This window comes from Spermophilus citellus, assembly GCF_964194105.1.
Source record: "Spermophilus citellus genome assembly, chromosome: 10".
Taxonomy (NCBI): Eukaryota; Metazoa; Chordata; class Mammalia; order Rodentia; family Sciuridae; genus Spermophilus; species Spermophilus citellus.
The window spans coordinates 37401514-37421547 of record NC_138197.1 but is presented as its reverse complement, the minus strand read 5'-3'; the positions used below and the strand labels follow the sequence as shown (position 1 = coordinate 37421547).

Below are 20034 nucleotides of genomic sequence, written 5' to 3'. Positions count from 1 at the left end.
TCAAGCTTATAAGGAGCACCCTTGCAATTGTTTGGGGCTGATCAGGGGAACAGCTTTATGTTCTGATCAGTCACCACTGGTGTGTTTCAATAAAGGCTTGATTTGATTATACGTGAGTGGTCTGGAAGTCAATTTATGAAACCCTGGGACGAAGTTTTAACTATAACAAAATAAAGGAGATTTAGGTCTAAATAAATGTGTGTTTATGCAAGAGTATGTGTGTCCGTGTGAGTGCACACCTGCCTTGGTAAAAATTAAAATGATAAATATTATTGTCCATACTGAATTTTGGAGAAATAATGTGAGATTAATAGGTAGTAGAGTTTGTAGGAAGAGTTTTGGACAACGTGTAAATAGCTCACTGTACAGACCTCATTTTAGCATTTAAAGAACTTCAGGGCTTAGTAAGCACCTTATAGAATTTCAGATGCTTGATGCCTTCCATATACGGAGATTAGAATTTTGCAATGTTACTTGTTCAGAACTCAAATAGCCAAATTAGTAGAGGATAGGAAAGGTAGCAGAATACAACAGTTACTAATAGGGCATTATGTAAAAATGTGGATGTGTAACCGATGTGATTCTGCAATCTGTATTTGGGGTAAAATTGGGAGTTCATAACCAACTTGAATCTAATGTATGAAATATGATATGTCAAGAGCTTTGTAATGTTTTGAACAACCAATAAAAAAATATGTAGACAAGGAAAAAAATCAAAACAATGCAAATAATTATCTGTTAGCATACAGGAGTTCAGAGTTTCCTTCATCATGAAACAGAAAAGCCTCTGGGCCACTCTATGTGAAGCACAGTATCTGGATAAACTCAGTTGGACTGTAAGAGAAAATGCAAGATTTTCATGAAGAAAATCATGAAAACAGTCATTTCCTGATTTGACATTATATAGGTGAGTTCTTAACAGGGAGAATATTATTGAGTTTTTGAGAATCAAGTGTACATAACATTTCAGAAAAATTCAATAAGTATTCTTCAGCAGTGATATTAGACATTGGGGCATTTCAGACAATGAGTAGTGTCACACAGAACACATTTTCAGTCATCTTAAGTGTGGAATTCATAACTGGGAATTTAGGAAATGGATTCATAGTACTGGTGAACTGTATGGACTGGGTCAAGAGAAGAAAGATCTCCTTAATTGATCAAATCCTCACTGCTTTGGCACTCTCCAGAATTGGTGTACTCTGTTTAGCATTCTTAAATTGGTGGGTATCTGTGCTTTACCCAGTTCAATCAAGGACTGGAGAAAGTTTAAAAAGGATTTATGTTACCTGGACAATAATTAATCATTTTAGCATCTGGCTTGCTACAAGCCTTTGCATTTTTTATTTTCTTAAGATAGCCAATTTTTCTAACTCAATTTTTCTCTATCTGAAGTGGAGAATTGAAAAGGTGGTTTTAGTGACACTGCTGATATCTTTGTTCCTCTTGTTTTTAAATATTGTACTGTTGAACACATACATTGATGTCTGGATTGAAAGATATAAAGGAAATAGGACTTTTCATTATAGTTCACGGAATCCTTCAGTATTTTCCACACTTCTTTTATTCACCAACACTATGTTCACATTCATACCATTTACTGTGTCTGTGACAACTTTTCTCCTGCTAATTTTCTCTCTATGGAAACATCTGAAGAAGATGCAGCACAATGCCAGGGAGCTCAGGGACACCAGCACCACGATCCACGTGAAAGCCTTGAAAACTGTGATCGCCTTCTTGCTACTTTATATCACATATTTCCTGTCATTTCTTGTACAAGTTTGGAGCTCTGAGTTTCTGGACAAAAGTCTGATCGTTTCATTTTGCCAAACTGCTGGAATTGCTTTTCCTTCAGGCCACTCATATGTCCTGATTGTGGGAAACAGTAAATTGAAAAAGGCCTGTCTTTCGGTGCTGTGGTGGCTGAGGTGCCGGTTCAAAGATGTGGAGTCCCCAGGTCCCTAGACCATGTCAAGGATCATCTTGTATATTCCAGAGAAAAATCAAAGCATAAGAAATTCCTGTATTTATGAACTTATACTTTCAAATATCTTCTGTAATATGTAACCTTGTGAATTTTATGAAAGTGTGTTTGGAATAAGTACTGTTCTAACACATTTTAATCTTTGCCCTATACATTATATATAGGTACATATTCATACACGTATTTAAATAGACATGTACACAGATATCTATCAATGCAGACAACTTAAAACATGAAATATTTATAGTAACAAAATATGAATATTGTATACTATTAACCTTTTTCTGACTATAAAAAGGGAAAATAATAAGATATGTATGTATACATGTGAGACAACACTACTAAAAATTGAACTTTATAATTTGTACACATAGAAATATTTCTAGTGTAAGAGTATGTCTAAAATATCAGAAAAAATATAAAATATGGGCTTTTGTAAATCAGATGCACTAGATCTAACATTTTAAATGTAAGACCCAATTGACAAATTAAAAAAAAAATTCCTGAGACATATTAGGCTTCTCTCTTTCTATTTTCTATCTACATTATCAAGTTTGAGAATTTTTGGGATATGTTTATCATTATTAGAAATGTACAATTCACATTTGGAAATGCGTTGTATTCTCCAATGTTGGCTATTTAAATTTTAATGCACAAAGATTCTATATCATGGCTCGTGATAATTGTTTAACCAAGTATCACATTGGAAAGTTGATGTTTTTATTATACTTCATGTCATTATGTAGCTTTTTTTGGGGGGGGGTAGAAAACAACCATATTGTCATAGGAATAGAAATTTAGAGTTACTTTAGGGTGGCCAACACAATTATAATTAACATAATTTTTTTGTTATATTTACATGTTATTAGTACTTATTATATGCCAGAAATGAAAGATAAACAAGAAAACTGAAGAAATTTATAAAATATACGAAAAATTTAGGATAAATTAGTTACAAGAGTGGAGATAAAAAGAGGGAAAGGTGGTCATATACACTGTTTCAAGTATTGTTTAATCTTTAGTAGGATATAATCTTGGTTACAGTTAGGAATGAAGAATTCCTTACTCTGGTTTATTCTCATAAAGAAATCTTTTAACACTCCTGGTTTTGTGTGTGGGATTGTTTTAAATCTTTCTAATATAGTTAATTCATTTATTTATTTGTGGAAAAATTATACTGTGAATATCCTTTTGATATATCTTTTGGAAACATTCTAATGAGAAACAGATGCTATGAAATAAAAGTAGGCTTCTGTAATAGCTATTAAAAAGAGGATATTGTAATATTTATATAGCTGGTAACCTGAATATCTTTTATCTATTAGGACTAACACATATGTAATATTATTTTTCATGTGAGATAACTGAGGTTCCAAGATGTTAAAGGACTAGTCCAGTAGAGTGTGAAGATGGTAGCAGAGTGTTTATAACTCCAGCAGAGGGAGCTCACCCCAAATTTAGATGAAGCATCAGTAGCAAGAGATGTTCATAGCCACATCTGGAATTTGGTGGAAAAAAAATCTTGTAAAATAATGTGAAATTTTGTGCTCATATTAAATGTTCTTAATTTTTTCTATGATATTTGTTCCTTGTTAAAATGTACACCAAATGTAGAGTACTAGTTTTTGTATGTCTGCTAATTAGAACCCAGCTGCCTTTATGAACTGTCAGATGTGCTTTGTGTTTTAATATCATTCTCCTGGTGTCTGCAAATAGACTATCATATCATCTGCATATAATTAATTATAATGACTATTTTACTTCTTCTCTCCAATGTTTTATAATTTTTTTCCTTTGGTGCTGGCTGCATCATGAAATGGCTCAAACATTCAGAATATTAAATAGTTGTGGTGATAATTGACATTTCTATAAATGAGAGTTTCCTATTGTTTTACTTGTAAGTTAAAAACTGAATTAAACTTTGAGATAAATGTCTTTTAAAATCATCTTCAGAGAGAAGCTTTCTCTTCTTATCTTTTCTGATAAAACCTGTGCTAAAAGCATCAAATGTGTTTTATTAAGATCATCATTTGTTTCCCTTTCCTCTGACCAAAAAAGTGGCTTGACTTCTAGTATGTTAATTCTGTATGCAATGGAATCTCATATAAATAGTTACATTTCTAGGTATCATTAATAAATTTGCAAAGTGAAATTCAGAATATTAGAGACAAAATGAAATTCAGAATATTTACATAGTAATGACAGGTAATGCATAAAGCAGAACATAACTAATGTGAATCACATGATAAATCTTTTTAAAAAAAATCACAGGCTAGAAGACAAGTGATTCACATTTTCAAAGTGGATAGGAATGTAATTAAAATTATAAATTATTGGCTTAATGTATGTCCTCAGGCATTATTAACGTAATTTCATATTAAAAAGCACCTCCTCAGTGAAAATGCTCTCCTAATGGATATACATCAGAAGGAGTGTGATGAGCTGGTTGGTTAGGTCCCAAATCCACTGTTGAAGCCCTGTTTTTAGACAGGGCATTTATGGGCATCATTAAGGGAAAGGGGGTTATAAAGGTAACCCAAATTCACTAAGACTGGTGACTTTCTGGGAAAAGAAGAGATATGAGGAACTAAGGGCAATGAACTTACAGAGAACAAGACATGTGAGAAGGTGGCCTGCCAACCAGCCAGCAAGAGAGGCTTCACCAGAAACACTGCTGGCTTGTAAATATTGGAAACCCAGCCTCCAGACTGTGAAGAAATACATTTCTGTTGTTTAAGCCACTCAGTCTTTGGTATTTTGTTGTGGTATTTTGTTTAATTTTATCATTTAAATAATTTTAATTACAAAAATTAAAAAAAGGAGGGAAAGATGAGTCACGTTGTACAAATGCAATGCTAAATATACAGAGAAAACAATTGTTGGATCTTGTAATTTAAAGCAAATATTAAATTATTAAGATTCTATATGAAATGATTTGCATATGCAACCATATTCAGTTATTTCCTTCATAATTTTTTATTTAGTAAAGTTGTTTTAAAAACAAGGATATATACATGACATGTCTTGGAAGAGGGGACTAGTGCATGGGAATTTTAATACAAGGAAAGGCCTTTGCCAAGATCGAAAAGGGATAATTATCTAATTCAGACATGATTAGAAAGAAAAGTGTTGTGTATATTAACAAGTATATACGAATTAAAAATATTAAAAATTCTAAGTAAATTGCTAAATAGATAACTATAAAAAAAGCATGCCATCAATATAAGACAAAGCAGACAAGGAGAGTTAGAAAAGAAAAGAAAAAGCAAGACAAACAATGATTATTAGATTAGAAATGAGTCCTATATTATCAGAAATCCCTAAATGAATTATGTTAATCATTAAAAAGAAGAAATACTACAATTATTTTGACACATATATTTTATCATAATTATGTGCTCATCATTACATATTTTATATAATACAATTATATTCTATATAATACAATATCCTGTTTTTCTACATTTATAAATTTTATGTTTCTATTTCATTAGTACATCTTGTATGCAAGACTTATACCTAAAATATATAAATAAAAAATGGTTGAAATTATTTTCTAGACATATAGAAAAATAAATGGTTAGAGTATTATTAGATGCTTTCCAATATCTACTTTTCAATTTTTGGTTATTGACTGAGACCCAGTGTTATGCTGTGAATGTTCATGTCCAAAACCTAATTTCTGAACAACTTTGTTAATGGAAGATAAACTTTTATCTAATTAAAACACAAAGTTTTTACAATTTATTTAGCTTCATATTATGAGGCTGATTTGTGTACTAACACCCCAAACAAATAAAAGTTGTTGGAGCAATACTTTTATCAAATGAAAGAGTTATTTTGGTGGAATGTATCAATATTTAAGGAGAGCTCTTTACATAATAAAGGGAAGAATAATTAATAAGATAATAATTAGGGTCATGGGTGCTTTAAATATATACCACCAAGAAAAGTGTATCAAAATTTTAAAAATAGAGAAAACTGAATCTATGTAAATATTTCATAAGCTGATGGGTCAAGCAGAATTAGTAATTATAAAGAGAATGCAGGGTTGGGGCTGTAGCTCAGTGGTAAAGCTATTGCCTAGCATGTGTGAGGCACTGGTTTGAATCTCAGCATTGCATATAAATAAATAAGTAAGTAAATAAATAAATATCCACTGATAACAAAAAATAAAATAAAAAGAGGATGCAAATAATTCAACTATGATTAATCTAATAAATAAATGCAGAATTCCTTACCAACAAAGAATACACAACATGACAAAAAATCTTTAACTTTTGCCAACATAGATCTTAATAGAACCAAAAAGAAAAAAAAACCCTCAAAATATTTCAGAGTGATACTTACACAGAATATATTTTTTTAGTACTACTTTCAAAAATAAACAATATTATTATGAACAGTAACATTTATAACAATATTTTAATAAGAAATATTATTATATAAATTGGAAAGGACATTATACTCTAATTCTGTGAACTCAAAAAACCACTCATTAGTATCATTCACAAATTTACATGTGAATAATAAGGACAGCAACACCTAGACTGAAGTTTGAAACTTTCAGATAAATCTGGAAAATTCATAAATATAAATTTATTTAGTAGAAACAATGTTGAAAAGATGAATGGGTAGAATGATGTAGAAATGTAGAAAGAAATGAGGAGGAAGTAGACTAATATTTACTTAGCTTTATTTTGAACAGACAACTACGCTCAGTGCTCCACACACGCGTATTATGGTGTTGAATGCTGAGAATACCGATTGCTCTTTGACGTATAAGGAAATTTAAGGACAAAGTATGTGGAGGTGTCTGGTGCCTCAACAGGGTGTTCTTCTTCCTGCCAAGGAAGAAGCCATCTAAGAAATAAGTCTAGAATAATTAGTGAGGAATAAAAGACAAAGAGTCAGAAAGAATAGTTTTAAAGAGAACTTGGAGCGCCTGATAGGTCCAGTCCACATAGAAGCTGAAGCTAGACAATTAGAATATGGCTCCCTGGTTTATTTAAGGGGATAAATCAAAGACAGGGATAAGGTTTCAGGGGTGAGTCTTGCTTCCTGATATCTTGCAGTCAGCAGGTTGATTGGCATGTTAGCAGGTTATGCCCATCTCAGAGGGGCTGAGCGGCTTCAGCAGGTTACCCCATCTCCCAGGCTGTGTGGGACCTTTGTTAGAGCTGAGGGCCATGTTCACCTGCATCAGGTGGTCAATCCCTGTGGGGGTGCCACAAGAAGTTTCCAATGCCAAACCTATCCCCTCACTGACTTTGGTGCTAATGTGGTCCACATACAGCCCATGGATGGCTCTCCATAATGAAGAGATTAAAGACTTATCCTAAGGTTGCACAAGTAGTAAATAAAAAACTAAGTGTTGGCACAAGCGATATGATTCCCCAGGTTGCATTTGTAAATATGTCACAATCTACATATACAGGCACCTTTTAGCATCTGCAGGGGATTGGTTCTAGCATGCCTCATGGCCACTGAGATGAGTGGATGCTCACTCCTTTATGAAAGTTGGAATATTCCCTGAGGACCTTAAAAGAGCGCACTATAGGGATACGGCTGCATCAATGATTATAGCGGCACAATTCACAATAGCTAGACTGTGGAACCAACCTAGATGCCCCTCAATAGATGAATGGATAAAAAAAACGTGGCATCTATACACAATGGAGTATTATGCAGCACTAAGAAATGACAAAATCATAGAATTTGCAGGGAAATGGATGGCATTAGAGCAGATTATGCTAAGCGAAGCTAACCAAGCCCTAAAAAACAAATGCCAAATGTCTGCTTTGATATAAAGAGAGCAACCAAGAACAGAACAGGAAGGAAGAGCACGAGGAAAAGACTACAGTAAACAAAGACGAATGGGGGGAGAGAAAGGGAGAGAGAAGGGAAAGCATATGGAAATGGTAGGAGACCTTCAATGATACATAAAATTATAAGAGGTCATGAGGGGCAAGGGGGAGGGAAAAAAAAGGGAGAGAATTGAACAACAGCAGGGGAGGTAGAGAGGGAAGATGGGAGGGGAGGGGAGGGGAGGGGGGATAGTAGGGGATAGGAAAGGTAGCAGAATACAACAGTCACTAATATGGCATTATGTAAAAATGTGAATATGTAACAGATGTGATTCTGCAATCTGTATTTGGGGTGAAAATGGGAGTTCAAAACACAATTTGAGTCAAATGTATGAAAGATGATATATCATGAGCTATGTAATGCTTTAAATAATCAATAAAAAAAGGGAAAAAAAGAAATTAAAAAAAAGTATAAAGGTAAAAAAAAAAGTTGGAATAGTATTTGCATTTAAACTTCACAATCCTCCCACACATAGCCAATTATCTCTAAATTGTTCATAATCCCTAAAACAATATAAATGCTATGTAAATAGTTGTTATACTGACTCATTTAGGAAATAATGATAAGAAAAAAATCTGTACATAATCAGTAGTGATACAATTGTTTTTAATGATTATTAACAATCCCCAGTTGACTGAATACACAGATCTGATACAGAAGACTGTTTGTAATAGCTAAAGAAGAAATCAATGACACAGAAAACTAAAATAAAATGTACATGTATTATAAACCAAAGGACTCTTTTGAAAAACGAATTAATGGACAATAAGTATATACAGTATTAGAAACCCAATTTTAGCCCAGAGAAAAACAAAAATTAGGGATACTTACTTGACAAAAGTATAATATTCAGAAAAAATGTAAATATTTCTTTCTTGGATTCAAAGCATGGACAGCTTCACCACACTTGTCCTGGGGTGGATGGTGGACCATAGAACCCAACTGTCAGCAGCTTTTCCTAGTAGCCCCTCAAATGTTTTCACAGACAGTAACACTGGCAAGACATCTATCTAAGAGCAGCTTTTCTAGCACTCACAAGGTAGAATGCTGGAAAGGTCTAGAAAGTACATTTCCAACCATTTATGGTGGCTCTGCTGGGTGGACCATGGCTGCGTTGTCCTGAATGGAGTCTTGCTCTTAACCTTGGGATGGTGTGTGTGTATGTGTGCGCGCGTGCGCGCGTGCACACACGCACCCACGCACACATAGGAACACTGTAGGCTCCTTGTGGGTTGCCACATGTTTGTCCTAGGGGTGCTTGTTCTTTCAGTCAGAAGTTTTTATATTCTGTGGAGTCATCTTCTTTCTTGTCAATCTCTTGTTACTCTCCATCATGCTGTCGTAGTTAGTAATTCTTTATGTTAAACTTTCCTGCTCAAATTTGAATGTGATCTGGCTTCTGTTTGCACCTGACCCCTAATAGATTTTGAAATGTTATATAAGCAAAATTTCAATTGAGCCATAAGTGGAAGGAAGTCATAACACAATAAATGAATCATACTACATCTTTGCAGAAACATTATGCTTAATAGTGAAATGTATAATCTTTTACTGATTCCAGAATTAAGAGTTGTTTTATGCTACAATTATTAGATAGTAAAATGAGAAAAATATATAAAAAACTTCATGACAATTTGAATGCAAATGACAAAGCAGATTTATTTCCCAAACAAATACATTGTGTTTTCCTATGAATAATCCAACATAATCCACAAAGAAATAATCAGTAACTTTATTGAGCATAATAAGTAAGCTTAGGAAAATGACCAAACATAATATTAAGGTATAACCATGCACCAGTACTACATAAGTAGAATATGATATTTGAAACTGGACTTTTTCATGATAACAACAACAACAACAACAACAACAACAAACAAAATAAAGAAAGAAAAAGAAAGGTGCCAATAAATAAGTCCCATCCACCACATTTTATTGAGACATTTATTAACTTGAACTAAAAAAAAAAAACTAAAATAACTGAATAAAAGTAGATAGATAGCGTGTACTTGGGGGGGATAGAATCAGTTTCCCCAAGGTAGCTATTGTGTCCCAATATTTGTGTGCAAGATAATTCCAAGGAAAGTCAAAGTGGGTATCAGGAATGTCTATAATATACCTTAATATTTTAGTTATGGAACATTAAAATATTAAATAGTTTCAGGAGTAAGCACTTGTATAAAAGGCGTAAGTGTGAGAGGCATGCTTGATAAAGATTATGGTCTAAGAAGCCTGACAGTGAGGGAAGAGGATTTGAATCTCTGAGACCTATTTTGAAAATTAACAGGATAATGATCCATGTGTTTTATTTTCTTAGAACTTGTTTAGAAACCAAATGAAAGGTGTGGGTGGTGGTGGTCAATGTATGTGGCTATGTTTACGACTTGTGAACACTAATGCTATGTGTCAGTACTAGTTCTTAGTACCTAGTTGGAGGGAGGACTAGCTTTCATTGGGGCTCTGAGTAAAAGCTAGGGAAGTTTTAAACTTTCCTATGTAGATCCAGTGTTTTAAAATAAACCCTTAGTGATAATGAACTATTCAAATTATCTCACATGGCTAAGGTTTACTTATCAATTTAGGCATTTCTGGCATATTCTATGTGTTAGGTTTTAAAATTAAAATTCAAAATTTTACTAGCTGACATTCAAATTGGATGAACCCAAATTATGTAAAGATAGACAAGGGAGAAAGCTGCAAAATCATGAAAGAGAATAAGTCTTCATTTGCAAGCTAGCAAATGAGAACTCAGCTTTTCCTCAATGCATGCTATGAAAGATTCCAGCCTGTGCCAAGGACATAAATTAAATAGATAGGAGTTATTTTGAACTGTTATGGGTCTAACAACATTTTCCATGAAAACACCACTGACTCATCCTTTAGCATCCCATCCTGCTTCAGAACAATAAGTGCATTAGTTGTGACTTTCAGCCACCGCACTTAATACATTTTCTACTGAGCATCATTTCCATCCAATTAATGGAAGAAGTTGTTGGAACTTTTGTCTATATTTTCATAGTACAATTAACTTCAGTTACTGGGTTGAATGACAAAATTTTTCTCAAGGAGCTGAGCTAATTCTCTCTGCTCTTGCCATATTGATATACTCAACCATAAAGAAGATTGAAATTATGTCATTTGCTAGTAAATGTATAAAAACGGAGAACATAATGTTAAGTGACATAAGCCAGACTCAGAAAATCAAGGGTCAAATATTTTCTATAATGTGTAGAGGCTAGAGTGAAATACAGGAAAAAAAGAGGTAAGAATCCCATGAAATTAGAAGGGAGATCAGTGGAGTAGAGGACAGGGATTGAGGGGAGAGAGAACGTATGGGTAAAGGGAGTAACTATGGAATGGAATTGACCAAATTATGCTATGTATATATGTCAGCATACCACAGTCAATTCCGCCTTTATGTCTATCTATAAAGGGCCAATAAAAAAGTAAATAAATAGAAGGAACCAGTGTAGTAGAAGAAATGGAATGGGGGAGGGAGGAAAGGGGGGAAAGAGGAAGTACAAGAGACTGAAAAGGAAAAAAAAATATATTCCATGCATTTCTGATTATGTCAAAATTATACATACTATTATGTATAACTATAATGCATTCATAAAAACATTAAAAATAAATAAAATAAAATAAACCTATGACATCAAAAAGCAAAACTTGTGATCAACCTAGGTACATATGATGGACAAGTAAGAATTATTGTTGTGGTTGTCTGTGTGGTAATCAGCCATTTTGGCAACTGGCTTACTAATAGCCTCAGCATATTTCATATTTTATTTAGTTGATATGACCAGTTTCTCCATCATAATTTTTCTTAACCTAAAAAGAAGAAATAAGAGAGTCATTCCAGAGATTATTTTGAGAATGTTGGCTTAAAAAAAAATCTTACATTTGTAAACATTGAAGAGACCATGTAGATGAATGACTATAAAAGAAATGAAGAACAATGCAACCCTTTCAAATACGACCACATTCACCCTAGAAACTTTACACCCCTTATTACTTAACTGATTTTTTTTTTTGCTATTAATCTAAACACTGCAAACATCTCAGGAAGATGTAGTTCCAAGCCATATGATACCAAGATCCCAGCACCTAGATCCACATGGAGGCCTTGCAAACTGTGGTGTTCTTCCTTTTGGCATTTGCCATGTGACTTTCTGTAAACATATCAGTTTGGAATTCCAACATTGTGGAATAAATCCGTTCTCTTGCTCATCCAGGTTACTAGCATCATCTATCCTTCAAACTTTTCTTTCTTCTTCTTCTTCTTCTTTTTTTCCTTCAAACTTTTCATTCGTTGTTAGTCGTAGAAACAAGAAGTTGAAACAGGGCTTTCTCTTGGTTCTGTGGCAGGCAAGGGGCTTGTTGAAAGCACAGAAACTTTCAAATCCACAGATCAACAATAAGTACATGTGGTGAAATCTAGCAAAAACCAAATTGATGGAGTCTGTAACGTTATGCTTGCTACCTTCTTTTCCAGCATGTGGGTCTGTTTTGGTTTGGATCTGGAATGTCTTCCAAAGTCTCATACATTTAAAGCTTGGTCCCCAGTACAAACATATTCAGAGATGGGGATTTGGGGAGTGATTAGATTTTGAGGGGTTAATTAATTCACTGAGAGCTAGATGGACTACTGGGAGGTGGGACCCAGTTGAACAAAGTAGGTCACTGGGAACTTGCTTTGGAAGGGGTTATCTTCTCTCTAGCCTCTTCCTCTCCCTCTTTTTTTGCTTCCCAGCTGCCCTGATCTAACAGCTTACTTCTGCCAATCCCCTGCACTCTTGTGTGTCCGCCTTGGAGCCAGCTGACTGAAACCTGTGAAACCATGAGACAACAATAACCTTTCTTCCTTTGAGTTGTTTCTGTCAGATATTTTGATCATAGTGATGACAAACTAACACAAATAGTTGGTGGCAGGAGTGGGGTCATTTCTGTGGCTATACCTGACCATGTGGTTCAAAATCTTTGGTATTGGTTTGTGGGAGAAGTTTGGAAATATTTGGTGATGGAGGTAGGAAAGCCCTAGTATGCTTTAAGCAGAGGTTAATGGGCAATTCTGGTGTGAGCTCAGAAGACTTGAATGCTGACAGTTCTGCAGACCAAAAGGCTGTGCATCTGAGGTTTCAGGTGGGAATGAAGACTGTACTGGGAATTGGATTAGAGGTAAAATGTTACCTTCTGGCTAAGAACTTGTTGACATTTTGTCTGTGCCCTTAGATTTGGGGTAACACTGATTAATCTGGTGGAGAAAATTTCAAGGTCATGACATTCAGGCATTGGCGTGGTGATATTGGTTGATTGTGTGGGCTGTCTCTCATTCAGTGAGGAGGTTTACAGAACAGGGTAGAGGAGAGTGTGGAGACCAAGCAGGAAGCAGGTCTGATTTTATTGTGCAGTTACCATGTATATATACTGAGGCAGTAGCTAAGCAGATTACAGGCAGCCACCAATGCAGTTTCTGCTAACTGTCCTTGCAGCGACCAATTGAAGAGTGGGCCATGGAGCAAGCACAGGGACTGCAACACATGGTCTCACACCCAGGGCTGTGCCTATGGGGTAAGCAACCTGCTGCTCACGCACCTAGCATGAGGGGAGAGGCCTGCCACTCAGATGCCCTTAACGTATGCCATGTATGCAGTACTCCCTGCACTTGTTCCCCCAGTTCATTTAACCAGATTTACTGTAAGAACTGGAAGTAAAGACAGGGCAGAAAGATTTGAAAATCTTTGGTTAGAAAAGCATATGGAAAATTGGGGCCAAGGAAGATAGGGTTGCTGCAGAGATGAACTCTATTAAAGAGAAGCCAAATACTTTGCATGGAAACAATACAAAAGTTGTCTTGAGGGCATCTCAGACATCACCAAGACCCTGCCCACCACAGGTTCAATGAGTAAAAATGAAAAACTCCTTTGAAAGACAATCCTTTGAGAAGAAAGGCCTAAGGAGCACTGGTCCTACAGGGCTGTCCAGGATATTGTTTCTCAGGATTCATTTGACCATGTTCAGCCAACAAGGCAATCAGAGCCACTGCAGCCATGGTCAAATGGGGACTGAAAACTGCAGTCTCAGCAGAACTTGGCACCCTTCACACAGTGCTGGTTTTGCAGGAATAAAGAATACAAGAGTTATGGGGATATGGAAAATTCCACCAGAAGGCCTTGGGGAAAAGGCAATGTATGGCAGGGTCTGTGTTCTTGCAGGCAGCACTCTGTGGAGAGGACAATGTGTAAAGTTTTGATGATGAAGCTGAAGCTACAATGGAGATGCCAAGAAGTTAGAGATACTAGGAATATGTAATGTCTGCCAAGGAAAGCTACAAGCAGTAAGCAGAACTAGTTCAGGACAGAGGCCATGTGGGCTGAAACCAACAAGATCATAGGGGACAAAACTGACCACTCTTTGGGATACACATCTTGCTACCATGTGCCCCAGATGCTAGATGTGGAGCCACAGAATTTAATGTTTTTCCTGCTGTGTTTTCATGCCATCTCTTCTTTCTAGATGTCTACTCCTGTTTTTTGGAATGGGAATGTTTGCTCTGTACCACTCCATGTTGTAAGTATCTGACTTTATTTTTTTATTTTTATAGGGACTCAAGCTAAGAGTCTCCTTTGAGTCTCTTGGAAACATTGGGCTTAAACTTTTGTACAATACTGGAAATGATAAGACTCTAGGAACACTTGGAGATGGACTGAAAGCATTTTGTTTTGTGAGATGTGTATGAGCCTTTGGGTAAAAGGATAGAGTATTATGGTTTGGACCTAGAAAGTTCCCAATGTCTCACGTATTGAAGCTTGGTCCCCAATTAAATAATGTTCAGAGGCAGGGATTTGGGGAAGTGATTAGATCATGAAAGCTCCGACCTCATCAGTGGATTAATCTGTTGATAATGAAATGGACTACTGGGAGGTGGGACCTTGTGGGAAGAGATCTGTCACTGGGGATGTGCCCTGGAAGAGTTCATCTCCTTGGCTGTTCCTCTTTCTCTGTTTCCCTGCTGCCATGAAATGAGCATCTTTTCTTCAGCACATCCTTCCACATGATGTTTCTGATTTGGAGCTAGCTGACCATGAACTGAAACTTCTGAAACTATTGACCAAAATATAGCTTTCCTCTTTTAAGTTGTTAATGTCAAGTATTTTGATCATAGCAATAAAAAATTGAACAATACAATGTTTTTGAATAATTTATAAAAACATATGCCCAAAATTTTATCTAAGATTATTAAATAAAAGGATACATGAATGTGTATGTTTTCTGTGTCTATGGCATACAGGAAAGATTCACAACAACATACCTTTAAAATTTTTTAGAAGGTAACATAGTTAGGCAAAAAATGATAGGAGAATTTTTTAGAATCATGAGATTATGTCTGTTTCACATACATGCATTGGGTTATCCTCCATTGGAAGAATTTATGATTTATTTTCTGTATTATGTAATATCATCACTTGTAGGGCAATCACAGGCATTTTTTCTTGCCACATGTACCACACTTATGTATTAGAGTGAGTTTAGATTCCTCTATTTGAATCTCCTACTTTATTGGATGCAAAAACTATCACATTTAAAGCATATGTCAGCTTTTTTGAGATAGATTTATTTAATCATAAATTCTTATTAAAAATATAAAACATTATGAATTTATGCTTAGTAGATAGTAAAATCACTGTAGAAATATGAATATAATAAACGAAGAGTGGTGAATATATTCTGAGTCAATTTTTGTTATGTATACCAAGTACATTACTGAAGAATATTAGTTTTAATACAAACACAAGAAAAGCTCAGAAAAAGATTATTTCCATAATGGGAATTAAGAAGAAAAGACCTTGATCATGACCTGGTTTCAAAGCAGTCACACATTTTCATTTGCCATTAGAAAGGCATTTCTTTCAGTTCCTCAGTAAAGGAAGACCTTCTTGAGACCGAGATCTGATTTTAAATGTCAGTTTTTGTTTAAGGTACTTTTCAGCCACTATTAAATTATTTTTTTATTGGTGTTATATAATTACATGTAATAGAATTCATTATGCCACCATCTTTCATTCTTAAAATGCCTTTCAATTTATTATGAGAATATTATAATTTTTAATATCGTAAAAGTACTCATTTAAATAATGGCATAAAGTTATTGTAGCAACTCAGTGAATTTTTCTGAAAATATTAAAATATCACCTATGAAATCCACATAATAATTATAGGGGTTTACTTCAAGATCTAGTTTCTTATAATCTTGTGTAAAATGCAGAAACAAGAATGTGTTGACAATTTTATGAATAGCAAGTTCTATTATTAGGAAATGTATAACCTTATTCAACAACTGAGTTCTATGTGACTGTGCTAATTTTAAGTGTAATAAAAATTTAACAAAGTGGTTACACCTTCAGATAGATCATGTCCACATCTGTTTATCTGTTTGCCATGACCTGCACAGCTGAACCCTAGAAACTGGCTAGGCGTGACGGCGGATCAGGAAAGTCACACAAACATTTACAAAGAGAAATCTGGGATCAGTTGGGACACTGACCTCTGATGGAGGAGCAGTGACTCAGAGATAGCACAACATGTTTATTATGTAAGTTTTGTCATTGAAAAGTTATTTGTGGGAAATTTTCTTCAAATCAGTCAGGCTTGAAGTTTACAGAGCTTGCAAGTTATTGTTGTTATCTTCTTATGCTCAGGATTCTATCCCCAGCGGTTGGTGTCTGGGCTCAAGGTCAAGACTATTATTGTATGGTATCTTTACATAGAATTTCCTCAGGTAGGACATTACCATAGCTCCTGGGAAATCTCATGCACCTTTGCACAGAAAATTCCCAGGCTAAAGCACAGCCACAGCCCCAAGGCAGTCAAAGACCATGGTTCATCAAGTCACCATTCTCCATATCTATTTATTTCTTTATCATTCATCTCCCTGGTGCAATGCAGGTACCATGGGAGCAGAGATGAGATCTATGTTGTTTGCTGTTGACTTCTAGGACCTACAAGTCGGCACATAGAATAATTCATCAAAAATGGCATTCAGCTGAAGAAATTAATGAATGAATTAATTTTATCAGGATTGAAGAACAATGAAAACAAAACCATCACAAAATCAGGGGTTGCTTGGTTTTTTGATCCTGGCTTTATGTTTTGGTTACAGGATTACCTAAATAGCTTATCTGAGATATGCTGATAGTAAAAACATAACTATTGTACAATTCCCTATTGTATAATAGGAAAAATATTGCAGAATTTGCCCTTGATGAAGCTATGTTAGGTTTGTGATGATAAGCTTGAAAATCAAGCTAAATGGTACTTATCACAAAATGGAAGTTTTAAAAAACACATAGAAGTTCACTATAAGTATATATGTATACTTTTATTGTGAAGGATATACTATCATGATGATATTTTCTAGTAAGCTATTTTTCCACAAAAACAGCACTTCAGTTTTAAAGCATATTTAGCATCCTGGTTCTGTCCTAAAATAATAATTTAATATAAAATATCCTTTCTAAACAAGTGTTTTTTTTTTAAATAAATACTACCATGTTGTAAACTCACCAAGGGAACAAACAAAAATTAAACAACTCAATGAATAGCCTAGCTTGGGGATTTCAAAACCTTAGTGAATGGAATTAAGGCAGTGTCATTTATTTGAGAAGGAAGGCCAGTGCAGCAATGTGGAGGACACGTGGAAACTGAGCCACAAGGAGGAGTGAAGCCATGTGATTTGGTGTGTGACTCTGCTGGTGGCTTCTTCACCAGGAGCTGAGAGGCAGCATTGTCGCGACCCCCTTGCCCGCAAGGAAGACGCAACACCGGGAATCTTCTTACAGCTGTTTATTCAAGCTCTCGAGAGTTCTTCTCCTCCCCCAGAAGCCCCTCCCAGCCTTAATAAAGTATCCAAACACCCAATGCGAAGCTGCCACGTGGAGCTTTCTCGTAGGGTGTCAAAGAACCATGTGCCAACTCTCCCAAAGAAGGAGTTGTTTATCACAGACCACCACAAGGCCAGCGCCATCTTGTAATGGCGACCACAGTCCGCAGAAGCGACTCGCCACAGTTCCCCCTTTCGTTTACTAAAAACAAAACAGGCAAGAGTAGAGGTGAATCGCCATTACTCATACGAAGCCTTCAACCAGGAACCTCATCAGACCCAAGCAGGTCAGGACGTTCCCACATGACCGTTATTGGCTGAATATGAAAACAGACACCACAAAGCTGTTAAGGCCCTGTGAGCTGGCCTCCTTGACGTGCATACAAATCAGGGATGGATCCAAGCCCTGGGGGCCGGGGGGAATCCACTGCCAGCAGTTTTTTCCTTCTGTTTATAGCACGTCAAAGGGAATCAAGTAGCCCCTGTCTTAGGTCGTTCACTGCCCTTACATTGCTTACCCGTCTTTGGGGAGGCCCCATTCCCCTGTCTTAGGTTGCAGTGCAAGCGTGAAAGTTGCCCGTCTCTGGGTACTACAAGATCAGCTCGTTGTTGCCAAGGCGTTTAATGGTATCTACTCAGCCAGTCATGATTAGGTCTCTGAGGCTGAACTGTGGCTGTATAGAAATACAACGACAAACAAGTTGGCAACACCCTAAAAGAAAGGCACGGGTCATAGAGCGATAGAAAAGTACTAGCGTGGAAACCCATCTGTGTGCAATGGCAGTAAAGCCGGCAGAGTGCAAAGGCTTTCCAACACTAGGAGAATAACAAGGAAGGACATGTCGTTCCCAGTGCAATGTCCGTAAAACTTGGGGTGCAACGACCATGTCAAAGGTTTACTGTTTAATTTGTGCAAGCCAAACTTGAGGTGAGTTGCCAGTTTCCAAAGCTGCAAGTGCTTGTATAATCATAGCTTTATCACGAGCATTGCGGGCCTTAAGGCGGCAGAGAAACCACAAGCAGAGAACCATACCGAAGCAACACATTGCGCCAAAAATGCCTACCCCCACCCACTCTTTAAAAAAGGAAAAGGCAGAAGATATCCAATCAGTGAATTGACCCAACGTTATGGGATCAACGTGGGTACTATTCAAGACAGCTATCTGGGTTAGTTGAGACTGGATCATGTCTTCCGCTGCCATGGACCAATTTCCGGCCAAGTATTCTCCGATGATACGGGAGGCATTCCTGGAATCATTAAATCTGACAGAGGTTATGCATAAATGTGCACGTTGATCAACACAGCCCAAAAGCACCAAATCAGCCAATTATTCTACCTGAGCTTGGAGTAAATCTATTCTTTGGTTGGCAGCTAAGATCCCTGACAAAATATGTTGATTAATTGCATTTTGGGACTCAAGTATCATAGAAGTTTGTTGAACAACTTGATTAACGGAGGCAGCAGTCTGCACTTGATTGGCCATGGCCACTCCGGCCGCGACCGCTGCAGCAGCAGATACCGCCACGGCTGTCACTATAGCAGCTGTGATTCCAAAATCCCTGCGGACTCTAAGTAGCTCAACAATGGGGAATTTATCAGGGTCCGCAATAACTGGGATTGGAACAAAGGTTGGAATTTTCATAACCACTGCTACAGCCGAAGAACCATCCCAACATTCAGATAAGAAACAATTAACATTAAAACAATCCAGCATTTCTGACGAGGTGTCATTAGCCAAAAGGAGTAAGAACGGAGATTGAACACAAACCGCTGCAGGGGGCAATGTGGCATTATCCAACAGAGAGTTGAACGAAACAGATGTGAGTCTACTACCTCGCTCACTCTCGTAAACAGTGCCAGAAACATTAGCCAACCAACTTTTGGCTCCCAGCAATTGAGCCAGTGCAGAAATATCAGCTGAAGCCCCCTTTGTGTTGGAAATCAGCCATTGAAACCAGGACCAACCCACTCCTGTAGAGGAGTTGGCACTGTTGCTAAAGTCATAAACATACCTCTTAAGAGAGGGGGAAAGGGAGAAACCTTTAGCAACTTGACGTTTCTCCCAAGAATAATCCTGACAAGGCGTGAATGTTGGGGGGAAACCAAGATTAGGGGTACAGTAAGGAGAAGCCTTAAAATGAGTGGCATAAGGAAGTCCACTAGAATATGGGGGCATTGGAATTAGTACCTCGGAGATACTAGCCAAGGTAGTTATGGTTAAAGCAGAGCTATTTACGGAGGTTCCTGAGCCTGATTGTTCCCCTGAGACTACTTGGCCCAATACAGTACTGAGAATGCTCC

The 20034-nt window shown here is 36.4% G+C and overlaps 1 protein-coding gene across 1 annotated transcript; it reads left to right on the top strand.

Moving 5' to 3' along the window:
• Positions 1-1026: 1026 nt before the first annotated feature.
• On the top strand, positions 1027-1965 carry LOC308658183 (taste receptor type 2 member 14-like; the record flags this gene model as incomplete). The annotated part of the gene is made up of 1 exon (XM_081310792.1): positions 1027-1965. One exon carries the CDS (start codon positions 1027-1029, stop codon positions 1963-1965), a length of 939 nt encoding a protein of 312 aa, XP_081166918.1.
• Between the last annotated feature and the right edge of the window lie 18069 nt (positions 1966-20034).